Source organism: Notolepis coatsorum (genome assembly GCF_963971535.1).
Source record: "Notolepis coatsorum genome assembly, chromosome: 18".
NCBI lineage: Eukaryota > Metazoa > Chordata > Actinopteri > Aulopiformes > Paralepididae > Notolepis > Notolepis coatsorum.
Window position 1 is genome coordinate 62,444,174 of NC_140182.1, and position 18,821 is coordinate 62,462,994.

The window sequence follows — 18,821 nt, forward strand, 5'->3', positions numbered from 1 at the left end:
ATGGCACTTCAGACTTCAATTTTGCAGTCAACAACATGACATGGCATTTATACTTGTTATTGACACTTTAGGACAGGCATGCCCTCAAGTGACCTTTAATATGACCTGATCGTGTCCTAGTGGAGGGATGTGGTATTACAATCAATTAATATTAATATAATAGTGTTTATTATCATATTTCTACAACAACCTGTTATAACAAAGGAAAACCTCAAACTCTTATGAAGAGGAGAAAAATACTGGCTGTGTAGACCAACTTTGAAATAAAACCCTGAACTATGCAGGTATATTTGAGTCCTTCCCTTATTTGTGGAACATTTATAGAATAAAAAGTAGTCCACTTTGAAAAAAGACTACCATGTGTAGACCTACTTTGAAATAAAACGCAGAAGATGAGAAAAAACACTGGCATCTGTAGACCTACTTTGAAATAAAACCCTGAACTATGCAGGTATATTTGACTCTTTCCCTTATTTGTGGAACACTTATCAATTAAAAGGAGTCTTCTTTGAAGAAAGACTACCATATGTAGACCTACTTTGAAATAAAACACAGAACTATGCAGCTCTATTTGAGTCCTTCCCTTATTTGTGGAAAATCTATAAAATAAAAAGTAAATTTTTTGTTGTTCGCAAATTTCTCACCACATATCAATATCAGGCATACAGGTAAGCCTGCATCGTTAGTTGTGAAAGAAAATTAATCTGTCCACGCTGAATTAAACCCTCTATTTTCCTCAGACTTTCCTTTTTTTGGATTTATCCATGGTTAGCTTACTGGGGGGTCGGAAACTCAAGATTAGCCACTTGCAGACGGCAGGGAGAGGCGCGGGGTGTGAAATATTTTAGTTGATGAAATATCTTTTCATTTCAGTGTCGCAGTATGACCTCGATCTCCAAAATAAGAGATACATTTTTTTTTTTTTTCTTTTTTTTTTAAACCTTTTTTTACCAGGGAGCCTCAGCTGATTGGCTAAAGAGCCGCATGCGGTTCCGGAGCCGCAGGTTGCCGACCCCTGAACTAGCTAGAATGAAGGCTATGATGACGTTTAGCTTTTAGGGCGTGTTCACACCTACCCTGTTTGGTCCACTTTAAGTGGACCATGGTCCCTTTAGATCGATAGTCCGTTTGGTTTGTACAGGTATGAACGCAAACCGAACTATAATGAGGACCAAACAACCGAACCATGGTCCTCTTGAAAAGTTGGGACTCGGTTCGTTTCAAAGTGGACCATGGTTCGTTTGCTGTTGGTGTGAACGCGATCGAACTTTATAGTATCTAATCTAGAGCAAATAGTGACAGGTGCCTAGTGGCGGCGGTCGCGCGACCCAACTTGACAGCGGCAAGTGACAGCTTGCGCGCGACCCAACTCAAATGAATGACAGGCGCACAGACAGTCTCTCTCTCTCTCTCTCTCTCTCTCTCTCTCTCTCTCTGCCTCTCTCTCTCTGTCTCTCTAGACTGGCGCCGCACGCGGACAGTCTCTCTCTTCCTCTCTCTGTCTCTAGACTGGTGCCGCGCACGGACAGTCTCTCTCTTCCTCTCTCTGTCTCTCTAGACTGGCGCCGCGCGCGGACAGTCTCTCTCTTCCTCTCTCTGTCTCTCTAGACTGGCGCCGCGCGCGGACAGTCTCTCTATCTCTCTCTATATCTCTACTCTCTAGTCGACTTGCGCCACGCTCGTAATGACAGTATCTCTCTGCTTTATCACAAGAGACGCTGTCGGCAACTGTTTACGTTTGTGAGTGCTAGTCCAATAATAGATGAACGACTTGGCGACAGCATGGCCTTTGTTTACAAATTAGATCCGCACCAAACAGGGTAGTGTGAACGCAGACCAAAATCAAACAATGTATCATTTTCACATTTGGTCCACCAGAAAGTCCGGACTATCCACGGACTTTCAGGTGTGAACACGCCCTTAATGTGATTTGATTGGTCTGAAGCCAAATCTCCTCTGGCATCCCCCTGGTGGGCGTTTTGATGTGCAAAGACCATCCACATGTGAGTTAAGCTCGAATCTTATTGGCAAATTATTTTTAAAATGTTTGTCAAGGGATGCCAAAGTCTAGTTGGCTTCAATCAATCAAAATAATGCTACCAGAGAGGCGTACATGTACCTGCCTGCAGTGTAAGATATTGCTCGGTTCATTTATCCAGGAGGGGAGATAGATTCTGCCAGCCACGCACTCTTATTGGAAACTTATTATAACACAGAGATGGAAAATTATGATTTTCTTATTATTGTAAACTATGGATGAGTCAACAGGTAAAAAAAAGTATATATATATATATATCTTTTTTTATTATTATTTTTTTCCACTGGTCACATTTTTGGGGAAGCTTGGCTTCCATTGGCTTTCATGAATATTCGCCACTGGTCCGTCCAAGTATGTTCCTTCAGAAGAGCTAGTTCTGGCATGGTCTAGTTTTGGGCGCCATCATGAGAGGTGTCTAACGAATCTTATCAATGATATAAATCCACTTCTAAACCCCAACCAGAAGTCTTGCACTTTAATCGAGAAGATGAAAAAAAGAGAAAATATATATATGTAGTTTTAAACACATAAAGCAATCCAACCAAATATAGGAAGTAGAGTGACATGTTGTGTCTTTTTAGCGCTCAGAGGATGAGCTCGTCCACCTGAAGACGCAGAACGAGCACATGCAGAAGAGCCTGGAGGAGTCTGTGCGGGACATGGAGAAGATGACGGATGAATACAACAAGATGAAGATTGTGGTGCAGCAGACAGACGCCATCATGGACCAGCTGAGAAGAGAGAGGGACCACACAAAGCTGCAGGTAAAAACCACTCCGTGGACTTGAGCTGAGAAGAGAGAGGGACCACACAAAGCTGCAGGTAAAAACCACTCAGTGGACTTCAGTTGAGAAGAGAGAGGGACCACACAAAGCTGCAGGTAAAAACCACTCAGTGGGCTTCAGTTGAGAAGAGAGAGGGACCACACTTTCTTTCGTTCATTCTTTTCAGGATTACATTTATTGTACGTGGGTGTGTGCGTGGTTTGTGAAATCCACGTTTCAATTATGTTATTTGACACCATTCAATCATTAATTTACCCCGTTCTCACATATCATGAGCTGACAAGTGTGTGTGCGTGTGCGTGTGTGTGTGTGTGTGTGTCATCTGCAGGTCAGAGAACTAACTAATCAGATCCAGAGCAGGGCTGAGGAGGACGACCCTGTCATGGCAGCAGTCAGTGCTAAGGTGGAGGAGTGGAAGGTGGGTGTGGCCCAAAAACACCATGCCATATCTAATAAGTACCATAAACCACCATGCCACAGGGCTCTACAGTGCAAGCATTTCACTCATTTGCCCCTAGAAATTGATTTGTGCGAACCAGAAAAATAATTTAGGAGCACTACTGCGGTCAGGCTAGCTAGCGCTACCGGACTCTCATACAGAGAGACTCCGAAGGAACTTCTACCCCAAGGCAATCAGGATGCTCAATGACTCTATGTAACACCAACCCATCCATCTACACTGATTGCACACACATCCACATGCACACACTCACTTTAAACAAACACTCACACCTTAACACTCACTTTAGACACTTTAACACTACATTATATTTATCTATTTATTAAAAGAGATTTGCACTACATTCATAGCTCATTTGCACCTTGCCGTAAAAAAAGTGTTTGTACCTCATTGTCTGCATTTTGTACCTCTGTATTTTTACATTGTACTTAAGTTGTACTTGGGTTATACTTTAGTTTGTATATTGTATAGTGTTATTCCTCTTTTACTTATTTTTTACTGTATGAAGCACATTCTCAGGGGCTCATACAGAACCAAGCATTCCACTGTAATGTATATATGTGACAAATAAAAACAAACTTGAAAACACCATGCCATATATCTAATACATACCATAAAACAACATGCCATATATCTAATACATACCATAAAACACCATGCCATATATCTAATACATACCATAAAACACCATGCCATATATCTAATACATACCATAAAACGCCATGCCATATCTAAGACATACCATATCTAAGACATACCATAAACACCATGCCATATCTAAGACATACCATAAGACACCATGCCATATCTAAGACACTCCATGAAACAACTAAACTAACTCTCTTTAGGGATGAACTTTCCCTTTTACCTCAAGTCTTCAGTCTCTGACTCTCCCTCTGTGCCCCTCAGAGAGTGCTTTCTGGGAAGGATGAGGAAATCCTGGACTACCAGCAAATGATCCGTGAGATGAGGGAGAAGCTGCGTTCAGCCCAGCTGGACTCTGACAAGAGCAACATCATTGCCCTGCAGCAGGTGTGTCCCTGAGCAGGGAAGCGCTGACCTCCGCTCATGTGTCATTGGTTTTAGTTGGAACGCATAGGTTTTTATCTGCCACAATGGTCGTTTAAATTCTCTCTAGTCTTTCGCAGTGTTTTCCATACCTTCTGCCTATAAAGTGAGTCCACATACTGTTATACAGTATATACTATATACTGCGAGTTAATTTATATACTACATGTATATACTGTACAATGCAAAAGTATGCGTATATTACAGCCTACAGTAATATAGTATATTGATATGATATACAGTACTACAGACAAATGGAAATCAGTGTTAACTTGCTGGTCGTGGTTTTTTCTTTTCGCCTCATGTTCTACCTTCTACCTGTAACGTAATGCCTCTCATTTCCACCTGCTCTGTTTTACTTCATCCTGTCCTGTTTTATCATGCTTCTCGGCCCCCTCACTGCCTCGGGCCAGGTCATATATGAACTCTGCAGTGTAAGTGTCTGTCTCTCTGTCCCGTGTCTTATTTTATGCTCTCCGTGCTCTGCCTTCCCTCATGTTTTTGTTACCCCACACATTATTGCCTTTATTGCGCCAGTCTGGTTGTGTTTTCTCACGGCTACGCTCGCACTTGGGCTTTTCTTTCTTTTCTTTCCCTTTTACACACATAATGAACCGCTGATGAATATCCGAAGGCTGTCCAAGAGCGGGACAATCAGATCAAGATGCTGAGTGAGCAAGTGGAGCAGTATACAGGGGAGATGGAGAAGAATGCGCTGCTCATCGAAGAACTCAAGAAGCCAATGAGGAAGGATCGCAGTGAGTGGGACCGTTAATGTCGTCCAATAGGATTTATTGGAAACAGCTACTTCCTCCTCTTTGACCTCTGGATTAATTTTACGTCTAGACCGCATAGCGTTCTCCTCTCTTTCTTGCGTGTTGTCAGCACATGATCCATAGACCACTGCACTTCCGGTGTTACATGAAGCTTGTGAGGGGGGAGGAGGGAAAGGGAGCGCATGGGGGGATCAAATGAATGAATGTTGATTAGAGCCTTAATGTAAGTGGTTGTAGCTGTGGGGGTGCCCAGGAAGTCTGAAGGGGCAATCTGCGCATGCGCCGGTTTAGTAGGGTCATCTGTGGCACTTCCGTGACCGTGGAGAGCGAAGGTCCGTTTCTCAATGGATTTGTCATCTAGGAGGGTTAATAAACAAATTTAGCCGGGGTATATTTTTTTTAAAGCCGGGGAAAATTTGTGAGAGACCAAAATCCAAAATGGCTGCTGTGGAAATTAACTTTTTAATGGTTTGACCTACAATGATGCACAATACATGGTTTAAGAGCTTATTTTCATCAATGAATACATATTTGGTGTTTATATAATGATTTGACCTATTGTTGACCTTCAAATGCAAGATGGCTGCCAATTTTGAGCTCCAAAAGGGATTTCTTTCAAAATCGTCACAGAGCCTTCATATTAGGCTCTAATGAAAGCTCTGCTCAAGATGAGTCGAATAATAAACACTGCTCCTCTATGACCACTGGGCTCTGATGGATGTGGAGGCATCAGCAACCTGCCCACAGGAGATCGCAGACAGCAAGCCAGCTATCATGATCATCGACAATGACGACTTCAAGATTGACACTATGACAGGTGACTCTACAGGATCCCATCGAACAAATGTCATGTACGTGCAGCCAGAGAGCTATGAAAAGAAACCAGGCAAAGAGACTGTTGAAACGCTCACCAAGAAGGAAATCTCTGCACAGCTAAAGCAGAAGTGTGCAGAACTGACAAAGGTTTGCCAGTACAGATTCCCCCCCTGGTAGCAAGAGTGAGCCACCTGCTCGTCCCAGGGTAGATCCACCAGTGGATGGGTCAGCTCCGCAGCGTGCTCACTCTGTGATACATGCACTGTGTCGTGTAGACAATCATGGTACAAGACCACCACCTGAAGAGCAGCGAGGTCCAGGATACAGTGGTGCCCAGTCCTGCTGTCATCCACCACCCAACAAGAGCAAGCCTTACTACCACACAACATACAATGAACCTCCAAGCAAGTCAGTGGTGAATGACATCATGGTGAAACATGTGGAGGCCATGCGGCTAAAGAATATTCCATTCTCCTTTCTTGTTGGTGACCTGCCCACCTACAAGACTATCACTCAGCTCAAGGCGGAGAATCCAGAAATGTTCAAGGACATCATCTAAGCTTTCCACCAGCTGATGTCCTACATCTATGCCATCTACAAGAGTTTCAAGGGCTCTGGAATGGCAGACACTCTGGTTACAGCAGGGGTAGTAGTGGAGGGGTCGGTAGACCAAGCACTACGAGGAAAGCACTACAGACGGGGTGTGCGGTGCATCCTGCTCTTGAGAGGTTGTTATCCAAAATCAACTGTCAAAGATTCTTGAGCACAAAGAACTATCGGAAGACATCAAGGAGAACCTCAACATTCTGCGGAATGCACTGACTGAAACTCAAGAGGCTCTACAGACGGCTTACTGTGATCTTGAGAATGATGGCGACATGAAGGAGCTGATCAACAGAATTTATGAGAAGCCTGGCACAGACATGGGGGACTTTTGGGTCTCGTTCTTGGAGATGTCTGACCCACTTGTACAATGTCTTGATGCATGTCATGCAAGAAATGGCTCTGAGTACCTATCGTCAACCTACAACATGCTGCCAGGACTGATGGCATACGACAACCATGACTATGGGAGGTGGTTGCCAGACTACTGGGCAATGCTCTCTTCACTGTCAGATGAGCAAATGGAGTTCTTCAACGATCACTTTACCCAGTCGATGACAGGGCTACCCTACTCCTGCCAGCCCCTCGATCTTTGGATAGAAACAACTATGAATCTGAACTCAAAGCTAAAGCAAGAATGGACTCAGCTTTTAAAGAATGAGAAACAACTGTTCTCAACAACAAGGAATGCAAACAACGTTGCAAAGGTGAAGTCTACTTCAGTTTGAACATTCACCGGACGGCAGCCCCGGCCGCGTCCTAAAAGTCTGTGCCGACCAACTGGCCCCGGTATTCACTGACATATTTAACCTGTCCTTAGAACAGGCTGTTATCCCCACCTGTCTGAAGAAGTCCACCATTATCCCTGTACCCAAAAAATCTAAGCCTGCTTGCCTCAACGACTACCGCCCTGTAGCTCTCACCTCCATAGCCATGAAGTGCTTTGAGAAGCTAGTGAAGGGCTACATCTGTTCCTCCCTCCCCATCAACCTGGACCCCCTGCAATTTGCATATCGCCCCAACAGGTCCACGGAGGACGCCATAGCCCATGTGCTGCACACAGCAGCATCACACCTGGACAAGAGGCAGGGGAACTATGTGAGAATGCTGTTCATCGACTACAGCTCAGCATTCAATACCATAGTCTCCTTCAAACCCAAACCTGGGCTTGAACTATGACTTCTGCCAGTGGGTCTTGGACTTCCTGACGGGTAGACCCCAGGTGGTAAGAGCAGGCAACTGCACCTCCTCATCCATCACGCTCAACATAGGGGTCCCCCAGGGCTGTGTTCTGAGTCCCCTCCTCTACTCCCTGTACACACATGACTGTGTGGCACAGCGGAACAACAACACAATCATCAAATTGGCTGATGACACAATAGTGGTGGGCCTGATCTCTGCCAACGACGAGAGGGCCTACCTGGAAGAGGTAGAGAATCTGTCACAGTGGTGTCAGGAGAACTGCCTCTCCCTGAACGTCCGCAAAACAAAAGAGATGATTGTGGACTTCAGGAGGTCAGGGGCCAGGGACTACAGCCCCCTCAGCATCGATGGGGTACCGGTTGAGAGAGTGAACAGTTTCAAGTACCTCGGAGTCCACATATCCGAGGACTTGACATGGACCACACACATTGACAGTGTTGTGAAGAAGGCACGGCAACGCCTCTACTTCCTCAGGCGCCTAAGGAAGTTCCAAGTCAGTCAGAAGATCCTTAAGAACTTCTACTCATGCACAATAGAGAGCATCCTGTCTGGCAATATCACCTCCTGGTTTGGGAATAGCACCGCACAAGACCGTAGCAGACTACAGAGAGTGGCCCGTTTAGCCGAACGCACAATTGGAGGGAGGCTTCCCACTCTCCAGAACATTTACAACAAGCGGTGCAAGGGTAAGGCTAAGAGAATTATCAATGACTCCAGCCACCCAAACAACTGCCTCTTTGAACTGCTGCGGTCAGGCAAGCGATACCGGAGTCTCATGGCAAGCATAGAAAGACTCAGAAGAAGCTTCTATCCCCAGGCCATCAGGATGCTCAACGAACAATAACACTATGTAACAACCATCAAATGCACTCACAGCACACACATCCACACGCACACACTCACTTTAAACAAACAACTCACTGCAGCACCCACTTTACACACTTTAGAACACCTAAACACACTTTATATTTATTGATAAAGAATTTGCACTACAACCCATACCTCATTACACCTTACTGTAAATTGTACCTAAATTGTACCTCATCCCATTTCTGCTTTGCACTATAGTATATTGTATATTAGTATATTGTATAGTATTGTATGGTAACTCAGTTACTTCTACTCTGCATTGAACATTGTACATATGTACATACTGAACACTTGTGTCTACGTACGTGACTTCTATTTTTTACTTGCTATACTTATTTTATTTTATACTATTTTTGTCTAGCACAGTCTCTGGAGCGTTACAGAAAGAAGCATTTTGTATAAAAGTATGCTGTACTTCTGTATGACAATTAATAAAGAAACTTGAAACTACTGTGAAGCGGAGCCTCCAGTGCCAGCGTCGTCACAGGAAGCATGTCGAATGCCAGCCAGCGAGGAAGAAGAAGGATGAGCAAGCAGTTCAGGACCTGCAGGCATGCATGAGGGATTTTGAAGCTGACCCATTTGACATCTCCTCACCTACACTGAGGTCACTACAGTCTGGCCTGGTCACCTCACCAGAGTTACTACATGACCTTAAGACTGCAATTTGGGCGGGCGGGTAGCGCAGCGGACTAAGCGTCTGTCTACCACCGCAGAGACAGTGGGATCGAAACCAGCTGCGGTACCTCCGGCTTGGTCGGCCGTCCATACTGACACAATTGGCTGTGTCAGCGGGTGGGAAAGCCGGTGGGGTGGGTCCTGGTCGTTGTAAACAGCGACTCCTACAGTTCGGTCGGGGCACCTGCACAGCGAGGGAAGGATCTGGGGGAGGTAGTGTGACCCTTCCACACGTTACACTCCCTGTGAGAGTCCGCGCTGTCAGGTGAAAAGAAGCGGTGGGCTGGCTGCACATGTGTCGGAGGAAGCATGTGATAGTCTCCGCCCTCCCAGACTGACGGTAGGGGGTAGAGTGTGCAACGACCAGGAAGGGGATTGGGAATTGGCATAATGACTAACATTGGGATTGGAGACAAATGGAAAAAAGGAGGGGGGAAAAGTTTTTTTTTTTTTTTTTTTTAAAGAAAAAAATACTGCAATTCCAGATGGCCAAGCTCAGGTTGAGACTTTTCTGCAAGAGCGGGTGTTCACCAAGATCAAGCCTCTTACTGCAACCATCCACAGGAATAAGAGATGGAATTTTGCAAGTGAAAAGATCTGCGCGGGAGCTCCAGTAGCTCACCACGTACCGCGAGTGCTATTTCAGCGCCGTGGACAACCGCGCTCGCGCGGATCTGGGGCTGAGCGCGTTCGAATCCCGGACGGCAGCCGTGCCTTTCCCAGAGTGTCTACCCCCCCATCTGAACCCTTTCAGCCTGCTTCTGTCGGTCAAACTTGACCAAGTATGAATGAGAAGAAAAAGCGATAAACGCTAAAAGAACCAGGTGACTGGTCAAAGTTTAAAAAAAAAAAAAAAAGATCTGCGCACCTTCTGGTGCTCATATGCAGGTGGCCCATATGGAGAGATCAGGACTAGCGGCCCTGGTGGACCTAGCAGAGGGATCTGGTATGATACAACTTGAATCAGCCCTTGAGAGAAAAGTGACTGAGTTCAAGTTCAAGTTCAAGTTCTTTAATAGTTGTCATACAGAAGTACAGAATACTTTCATACAAAATGCTTCTTACTGTTACGCTCCAGAGACTGTGCTAGACAAGATAGTATCAAATAACATAATAACATAATATAGCATGAATTTAGAAGAAGAAAATGAGGTCACAGTGTTCGGTATAGACATATGTACAATGTTCTGAGTTACCATATAATATACAATACACAATACTATGCAGTGTACTAATGTACAGTACTATCTAGTGCAAAGCAGAAATGGGATGAGGTACAATTTTAGGTACAATTTACAGTAAGGTGTACGAGTTGTAGTGCAATCCTTCATCCATAAATATAAAGTGTGGGGAGTGGGTGCTACAGTGTGTTTGTTTAAAGTGGGTGTGTGCTATAAGTGTGTGGAGTGGGTGCTACAGTGTGTTTGTTTAAAGTGAGTGTGTGCGTGTGGATGTGTGTGCTATGTGCGTTTGGTGGTTGTTGTTGTGTAGTGTTCATTCATTGTTCGTTTAGCAGCCTGATGGCCTGGGGATAGAAGCTTCTTCTGAGTCTTTCTGTGCTCGCCTTGAGACTCCTGTATCGCTTGCCTGACGGCAGCAGTTCAAAGAGGCAGTTGTTCGGGTGACTGGAGTCTTTAATGATTCTCTTAGCCTTGCCCTTGCAACGCTTGTAGTAAATGTTCTGGAGGGTGGGGAGCCCCCCTCCAATTGTGCGTTCGGCTGAACGTGTCACTCTTTGTAGTCTGCTTTGGTCTTGTGCAGTGCTATTCCCAAACCAGGAGGTGATGTTGCCGGTCAAGATGCTCTCTATTGTACATGAGTAGAAGTTCTTAAGGATCTTCTGGCTGACTTGGAACTTCCTTAGGCGCCTGAGGAAGTAGAGGCGTTGTCGTGCCTTCTTCACAACACTGTTAATGTGTGTGGTCCATGTCAAGTCCTCGGATATGTAGGCTCCGAGGTACTTAAAGCTGTTGACTCTCTCAACCGGTGCCCCGTCGATGCTGAGGGGGCTGTAGTCCTTGACCCCCGACCTCCTGAAGTCCACAATCATCTCCTTTGTTTTGCTGACGTTCAGGGAGAGGCTGTTTTCCTGGCACCATCCCGCCAGGACCTTGACCTCTTCCAGGTAGGCCCTCTCGTCGTTGGCAGAGATCAGGCCCACCACCACTGTGTCGTCAGCAAATTTGACGATTGTATTGCTACTCCGCTGAGCCACACAGTCGTGTGTGTACAGGGAGTAGAGGAGGGGACTCAGAACACAGCCCTGGGGGGCCCCTATGTTGAGGGTGATGGATGAGGAGGTGCAGTTGCCTGCTCTCACCACCTGGGGTCTGCCAGTCAGGAAGTCCAAGACCCACTGGCAGAGGTCATAGCCCAAGCCCAGGTCCCTGAGCTTGGCTATGAGTATGGAGGGGACTATGGTATTGAATGCCGAGCTGTAGTCGATGAATAGCATTCTCACATAGTTCCCCTGCCTCTTGTCCAGGTGTGATGCTGCTGTGTGCAGCACATGGGATATGGCGTCCTCCGTGGACCTGTTGGGGCGGTATGCAAATTGCAGGGGGTCCATGTTGATGGGGAGGGAGGAGCAGATGTAGCCCTTTACTAGCTTCTCGAAGCACTTCATGGCTATGGAGGTGAGAGCTACAGGGCGGTAGTCGTTGAGGCAAGCAGGCTTGGATTTTTTGGGTACAGGGATAATAGTGGACTTCTTCAGGCAGGTGGGGATGACAGCCTGTTCTAAGGACAGGTTAAATATGTCAGTGAATACTGGGGCCAGTTGGTCGGCACAGACTTTTAGGACACGGCCGGGGATGCCGTCTGGACCTGCTGCCTTCCTGATATTCACTTTTTTAAAGGTCCGCCTCACCTCATGCTCTGTTACCCTGAACACTGCGCCTCCATCAGCAGCCGACCCCCCCCCCCCCCCATTGCCGAGGCTTGTGAGCTGGTGTTGTTATTACCAGCATCAAACCTCGCATAGAAGGTATTGAGGTCATTTGCTAAGGAGATGTCACTGTTCAGTTTGAGGGAGGCGCCTTTGTAGTCTGTCATCGTTTTGAGCCCCTGCCACATAGCTCTAGAGTCAGCTTGTTCAAACTGGAGTTCAATTTTATCCCTGTAGCGTCGTTTGGCCTCTGACACAGTCCTCCTTACGTTGTATCGCGCCACCTTGTGGTCATTCATGTTGCCTGCCTCTAGGCCGTCGTTGTATGCTTTGGTGCGCTCTCTCAGAGCTTCACGGACGGATTTGTCTACCCAGGGTTTTTGATTTGGGTAAACTTTCATTTTGGTAGTGGGGATTGTTTCTTTCACCCTAGTACAAACATAGTCCAGCACTGTCTCCGTGTAGGCATTAATGTTATCTGTGTCGCGGAACACATTCCAGTCTGTGTTGTGAAACACCGACCGGATCGTATCCTCTGACGTCACATCCCATTTCTGCACCTCTCGCGAGACTACGGGAGTACTTTTAATTCTCTGTCTGTACTTCGGTGTAAGAAAAATTGATGCGTGATCTGACTTACCGAAGCCACTATCAGAATGAGCCTTGTAGCCACCTTTAAATTGCGTGTAACAGCCTTTCACTCATCAATGTGGATGGGTCAATGCGCAAGACTGTGAAGAGCAAGTTGTTAGAGCTTTTCACCCTAGAAACAGTTCCTTAGGAACCGCAGAACTACGTGAGCCTTGTAGACATGGGTCTGATATGGCGGCTTGCCACCCCCACACCTGAGGACCGAGAGGCTAGGAAGCAGGATGGTTCAGAGTACTGCTGGATTGACTACCTGCATAAAATCTGTGCAATCATCTTCTCACGCCATGCCAATGCTTACCTCATCATTCTCATCAACGACAAGTATGACCTTCCCTTCAGCATCAAGGATGATGAGCATGGTGGCTGATTGGCGCAGTGGGCAAGGTGCTTGCCTCTAACGCAGTAGACGCCGGGTTAGAGCCCAGCTCTTGGCGTTGCTACCGGCTTGCCGGTCGTTCATACTAACACAATTGGCAAGTGTTAGAGGGTGGGAAAGCCGGTGGGTGGGGATTTGACGTTGTGGACAGCGACTCCTACAGGTCGGTTTGGTGACGCCGGTGCGGCGGAAGCAGGAAGTAGCGGGCAGCGTGAGCCTCCCATGCGTTACTCCTCACCACTGAGTTCGAGCTGCTGCGGTGAAAAGATGCGACAGGCTGCCTCCTCGTGTACCGGAGGGGACACGTGATGCAAGGCTTCTGTCCTCACTACAATTGGATAATACGAAATTGGGATGGGAGAAAAATAGAAAATGGGGAGAAAAAGTGGATAAAAAAAAGGGATGATGAGCATGATCGTCGGGCAGCAAAACATCCACACGTCCCAAATGTGTTCCCGAAACCCGAAGACAGGTTCCCAGGTGCTGCTGAATTCAGTGAACTCATGGTCAACTCAGGAAACAAGGTCAGATTGCAAAAACGTGTGAAAGAACAGGTGAAAACACAAGTTGGTTAAGTGCAGGGTGATATCATATACTGTGAGGGAGAAGTGTCAACTAACCTCAGCACTGGCGTGCCTAATGGAGACTATGTCTTCAAAGATCCAGAGGCGGATACAATGCTCCTCCGCCTATGCAAAGGTGAGGACCACCAACTACACTGGACCTGTTGTTCTAGACTGCGGAGACACAGACGTGTTTATCCAAGCAGCTTATGTCTCGCAACAAATCAGAGGTGATTAGGCGCAAGAATGCATTTATCAACTGCCATGCAATGCTCTCTGAAGAGGACATCATCATACCTCTCCATGTGATCACTGGCAGTGACCACACCTCAGGCTTCTATGGGCATGGAAAGAAAAAGGTGTTGCAGAAGGTGATGGTTGTTCCTGAGGCAAGAGAGCTCCTGGGACGAGTGGATGAGAGTCTGGAGTTGAAAGATGAAGTGAGAGCGGATATGAAAGCATTGTCCTCTCAATTGTTTACGCTGAGAGTGCAGATGTTACGTGTGGCCAGGCCAGAGCTTCCAAGTGGCACAAATTGAAGAAGTGTACGATTTGTCTCCCACCTGATGATGACTCCTTTGATTCTTCATGTGGAAAGGACAAACTACATTACATATTGCCAGCTCCATTACAACCTTCAAGAACATCCTTCACCCATTGGTCACGGCTGGGAACTAGTGAATGGGAAGTGCCGATATAGTTCATCATACCCTTGCCCCAGCAGCTCACATCTCATGACTGCTCAGATGAGAGTAGCAGTGATGATGAATGGAGTCAGTGTGGAGAATCTGCAGATTCTGATGAAGAATAGTGATTCTGTCTCCGGTTCTCATCATCCATCAACAACAAGTTGTTACGTTATATCGTCTGCTTAGCTTACTTTATATCCATCCCTACTCTGTATTTTGTGTTTTCTACCAGCCTTTTCTCCACCCTTATTTCCTTTATTTTTTAATATTGTGATGTGAACATTAGTGTGTTCTTGGAGCTCAAAATTGGCAGCCATCTTGCATTTGAAGGTCAACATTAGGTCAATTCATTATATAAACACCAAATATGTATTCCTTGATCAAAATAAGCTCTGAAACCATGTATTGTGCATCATTGTAGGTCAAAACATTAAGTTAATTTCCACAGCAGCCATTTTGGATTTTGGTCTCACGAATTTTCCCTGCCTTTTTAAAAAATACACCCCGGCTAAATTTGTTTATTAACCCTCCTAGATGACAAATCCATTGAGAAACGGACCTTCGCTCTCCACGGTCACGGAAGTGCCACAGATGACCCTACTAGTTGGGGAGTAGGTGCGGAAAAGGCACTATAGCTTGGCCGAGAAAGTGCCGATCGACTTGGGGTTGGTCTCTGCGTGTTCAGGAGACTCAGGCGTATAAAAAAGTCTATTGGATCATGTCTCCAGCAGCCCTGCCACAGCCGTAGCTACGTCAAGGCTCTAATCAACATTCATTAGTTTGATCCCCTCCGTGCTCCCTTTCCCCCCTCTCCCCGCTCTATCCCATGAGCTCAAAGTACCAGAAGTATTGCGGTGGTCTATAGTAGTCTATGATGTCCTCCCAGGCCTGCCGTCTGCCGTCCAGCAGAGGAAAATGGAGGAGCTGAACTGGAAGCTGGAGGCCGCAGAGACGAGGGCGCTGGAGGCGCAGCGCGTGGGCGAACAGGCCGAGGCCGACGCTCAGGACAAGGACCGAGAGCTCAGCGAGACTCTCAACCACATGCGGCTGTACGAGAGGGTCAGTTGCTTAAGTCAGTCCTTATAGCCATCTGCAAGCCAAGTGCTTGTTTGAATCAACTTTTTAATTTTATTTTAAAAACTATGATCTAATTCCCCCAGACCCAAGGCGATTGGGTTTTCGTCCCCATCCAAACGTATTAAAAAAAAGCGATGGGACCTATAAAAAGACTGACTCCAACGCGAACGACCGCTCACTAGTTCTACTGGTTTTATTGGTTCGGGCCTTGTCTAAATGATTAGATTAGATTAGCTTTAGTTTAAATGTATTATACAGCACAAGTACAGTACAACGAAAAGTACAAATGTAGCAGTAAAGTGCAACAGCAATATTCAATGGACAGGTAATTAAACTGGGTATAAAATATATAAATGAGTACTACTGAGTAATAGTGCTAATCAGATGTATGTACAGAGTTGTAGTATTGATATGTACAGTGATACAGGTATAAAAGACACTATGGTAGTAAGTAGGGCTGGGCGATTCTTGCTAAAATGTGAATCACAATTTTTCTCTCTAAGAATTGAGATCACGATTCTCTCTCACAATTCTTATTTTTTCAATAAAATCATTTATTGCACTTTCTTAAACAGACAACATAACATATATCAAAGTGCTTGACTTAAACTTAACATATATGAAAGTGCTTGACTTAAACTTAAAAGTCTCTTGTAACATACAATATAACTCAAGCCAGAATCATCATTTAAAAAAGTAAAGTAAAAAGTACAAACTGTTTTTTTTTTTAAAGAAAATGTTTTAATTTATTTTATTTTCTTTAATAAAAAGAAAATCGTCATAATTTAGAAATGAGATTGCATAGGTCTATGAATCGAGATCGTGATTTTTTTTCAATTAATTGCCCAGCCCCCAGTAGTAAGTCATACTGGCCAGCAGCGTAGCTAGTAAGAGTAGGTAAGAGATATGTACAGATATAGATATAGTATCTACAGATATGTAAAAAGGATTATATGTGGAAAGATATATATACAGTAAGAATAAATATATACATATACGGTATATACAGCATAATAATCCATACCTAATCCCACAAAAAACCATCAGGTTTCAATAGTATTTTCCCTGAAAGGCCTGTCACATCTTATGTGACAATCGCACAACAGTAGCCATTCGTTCGGAACGTCACTTTGTCTATGCGCTACAGGGAACCGACGGCCTTGGCGCTGCCATCGCTGAGATTAAAGACAGTAAGAACCAGATACGAGCGCGGGAGCGTGAGGCCGAGGCCATGACCAGGGCGATCAACCAGCTGGAGATGAGGATCAACGACCTCCTGGATGAGAATGAGGACTTCCGAGAAAGACTTGGTGAGATAACCGAAGAAATAAATGCGTTCTCCCATTTCGCGTTCTATTTAAGAACGTACCTTTTTGTTTGTTTGTTTGTTTATTTACACATATAAAAACAATTACCGGTACATATATAATACAATATAATCCACAGGGGATGTTTGTTTAACCTTTATTTACCCAGGTCCGGGTTTTCCTACCCGGGCAGTAGTAACGTTTATAACACATGGATTGGGGAGAACCAAGCACCATGGATTCATGTATTTCGGTGGATTATCTTGGCAACACGATCGAATGGCGATCAGATAATTGGAATATTCTTTTTGCAGTACCTCCTAGTCAAGGTAAGGGCTATATGTTATCAATCATGCGTTGATCCGAGCATGCCTTCCTTGTGATCCTGTAGTGCTATGTAACGTTACTCCACAGCGTATGCCGTTGGTGACGATCAAAACATAACCCCCCCACCCTTTCATGCATGCATGATGAAACATAATACTGATAATATAGCGTTGATTTCAGATTGATTGTTGATCCAAGCGAGGAATGGCACGATTTATAGTGAAATGCAGTAAACGCTGCTTACCGGCGTTTCCTGGGATTACACGGAATTACTCTAAAACTATACTCATATTCACCACGGTATAAAACGGGAATGTATGTATGACATTTTTTTCTGTTTTTCGCATCTTGACCGGAAGAAACTCAATGACAATCGACTATATTATTAGATCCATAGCTATAATATTTAATATAGTTTTAGCACTGCAAACACCGGCATGTATCCCCATTCATTAAAGCGCTGGCACACACGGCCCACAGCAACCTCTGGTGAACGGCACTGGATGTGTTAATAATAAACCAAATCATCAAATTTCACAACATGAGACTTTAAAAACAGTGGTTTGTGTGGTCATATACCCTGTTTTAGCCTGGTATCAGCCCCATATCTGAAAATACAATCTGTATCGGTGGATCCCTGCTTATACCATAACCAAGGCAGTGGGATGAGTGTCTCTTTCTTTTGCTTCCTATTCATTTCCATTTGTTTTCGGTACCACAAGGCCTGGAGCCGAAAGAGGAAGTAGATCTAACCGAATTCCGGCGAAGCAAAGATCTCAGACAGCGGGATTACAAAGCGGAGAACCAGGTCCTCACCAAGGAGGTAATGTTGGGCGAGAAGGAGTGAAAGGTTATGTTGACTCCTGCTGAGCTTCTCCTCAATGATCCTGGTTGACCCCCTGACTTCCCTTCATGAACAGATCGAACGCTTGGAAGAGGAGAGACTTGAGCTGAAGAAGCAGGTCAGACGCCTGGTGAAGGACAGAGGTGAACTCTTTGAGCCACACGGCACCAATGTATCTGTGTAACATGTCAGAAACTAAAGCAAAGCAACGTAATATTCTACATTTTTGGCATATAGAATTATTGATAGATCTCTTATGAGGAAAAAGTACTGTCTATACACTAATGACTGTGACTCTAATTCTGTCAGATTTTTTAAATATGCGGATGACACAACAGTAGTGGGATTAATTAAGAACGGGGATGAATCGGTCTATAGAGTTGAAGTCAATAGCTTTGCTCTATGGTGCAAGGAGAATTACCTGCTCTTAAACATCTCTAAAATGAAGGAGATTATAGTTGACTTCCGGCGCGGGGAGGCAGTCCACCCTCCTCTGTTCATAATGGCCAGCAGGTAGAGAGGGTGGACAGTTTTTAATTCCTTGGCATCACCATATGTGATCATTTAAAATGGGAAGTTAAAGGGGAACTATCTTATAAATGGCCTTTTTGAGTGTTTAGCATTGTTTCCTAGCTATGTGAACTTATATTAATATGATCTATGTCTCAAAATTCTCATATTGGCGCATTCTTCCAATTCTCCTCTCACAATATTCACCCTCACTGAACTGAGTCGTTTGAAAATGTGCCTATATGTGATGTCATATAGTCACTGCTGCATGTTAATGTTCAGGAGGCGGCGCA

General features: G+C 45.1%; 1 protein-coding gene across 3 annotated transcripts in view; it reads left to right on the plus strand.

Annotated features, from left to right (window-relative positions):
- Positions 1–18,821, plus strand: part of cep290 (centrosomal protein 290) — a 192,500-nt gene that overhangs the window by 34,586 nt on the left and 139,093 nt on the right. For all 3 annotated transcript variants that reach the window (XM_084335330.1, XM_084335329.1, XM_084335331.1), the window contains exons 8-15: positions 2,620–2,802; positions 3,152–3,241; positions 4,193–4,315; positions 4,986–5,109; positions 15,350–15,522; positions 16,688–16,850; positions 17,897–17,997; positions 18,095–18,161. In XM_084335330.1, the coding sequence (XP_084191456.1) occupies positions 2,620–2,802; positions 3,152–3,241; positions 4,193–4,315; positions 4,986–5,109; positions 15,350–15,522; positions 16,688–16,850; positions 17,897–17,997; positions 18,095–18,161 (1,024 nt within the window). The remainder of the gene's footprint in view (positions 1–2,619; positions 2,803–3,151; positions 3,242–4,192; positions 4,316–4,985; positions 5,110–15,349; positions 15,523–16,687; positions 16,851–17,896; positions 17,998–18,094; positions 18,162–18,821) is intronic.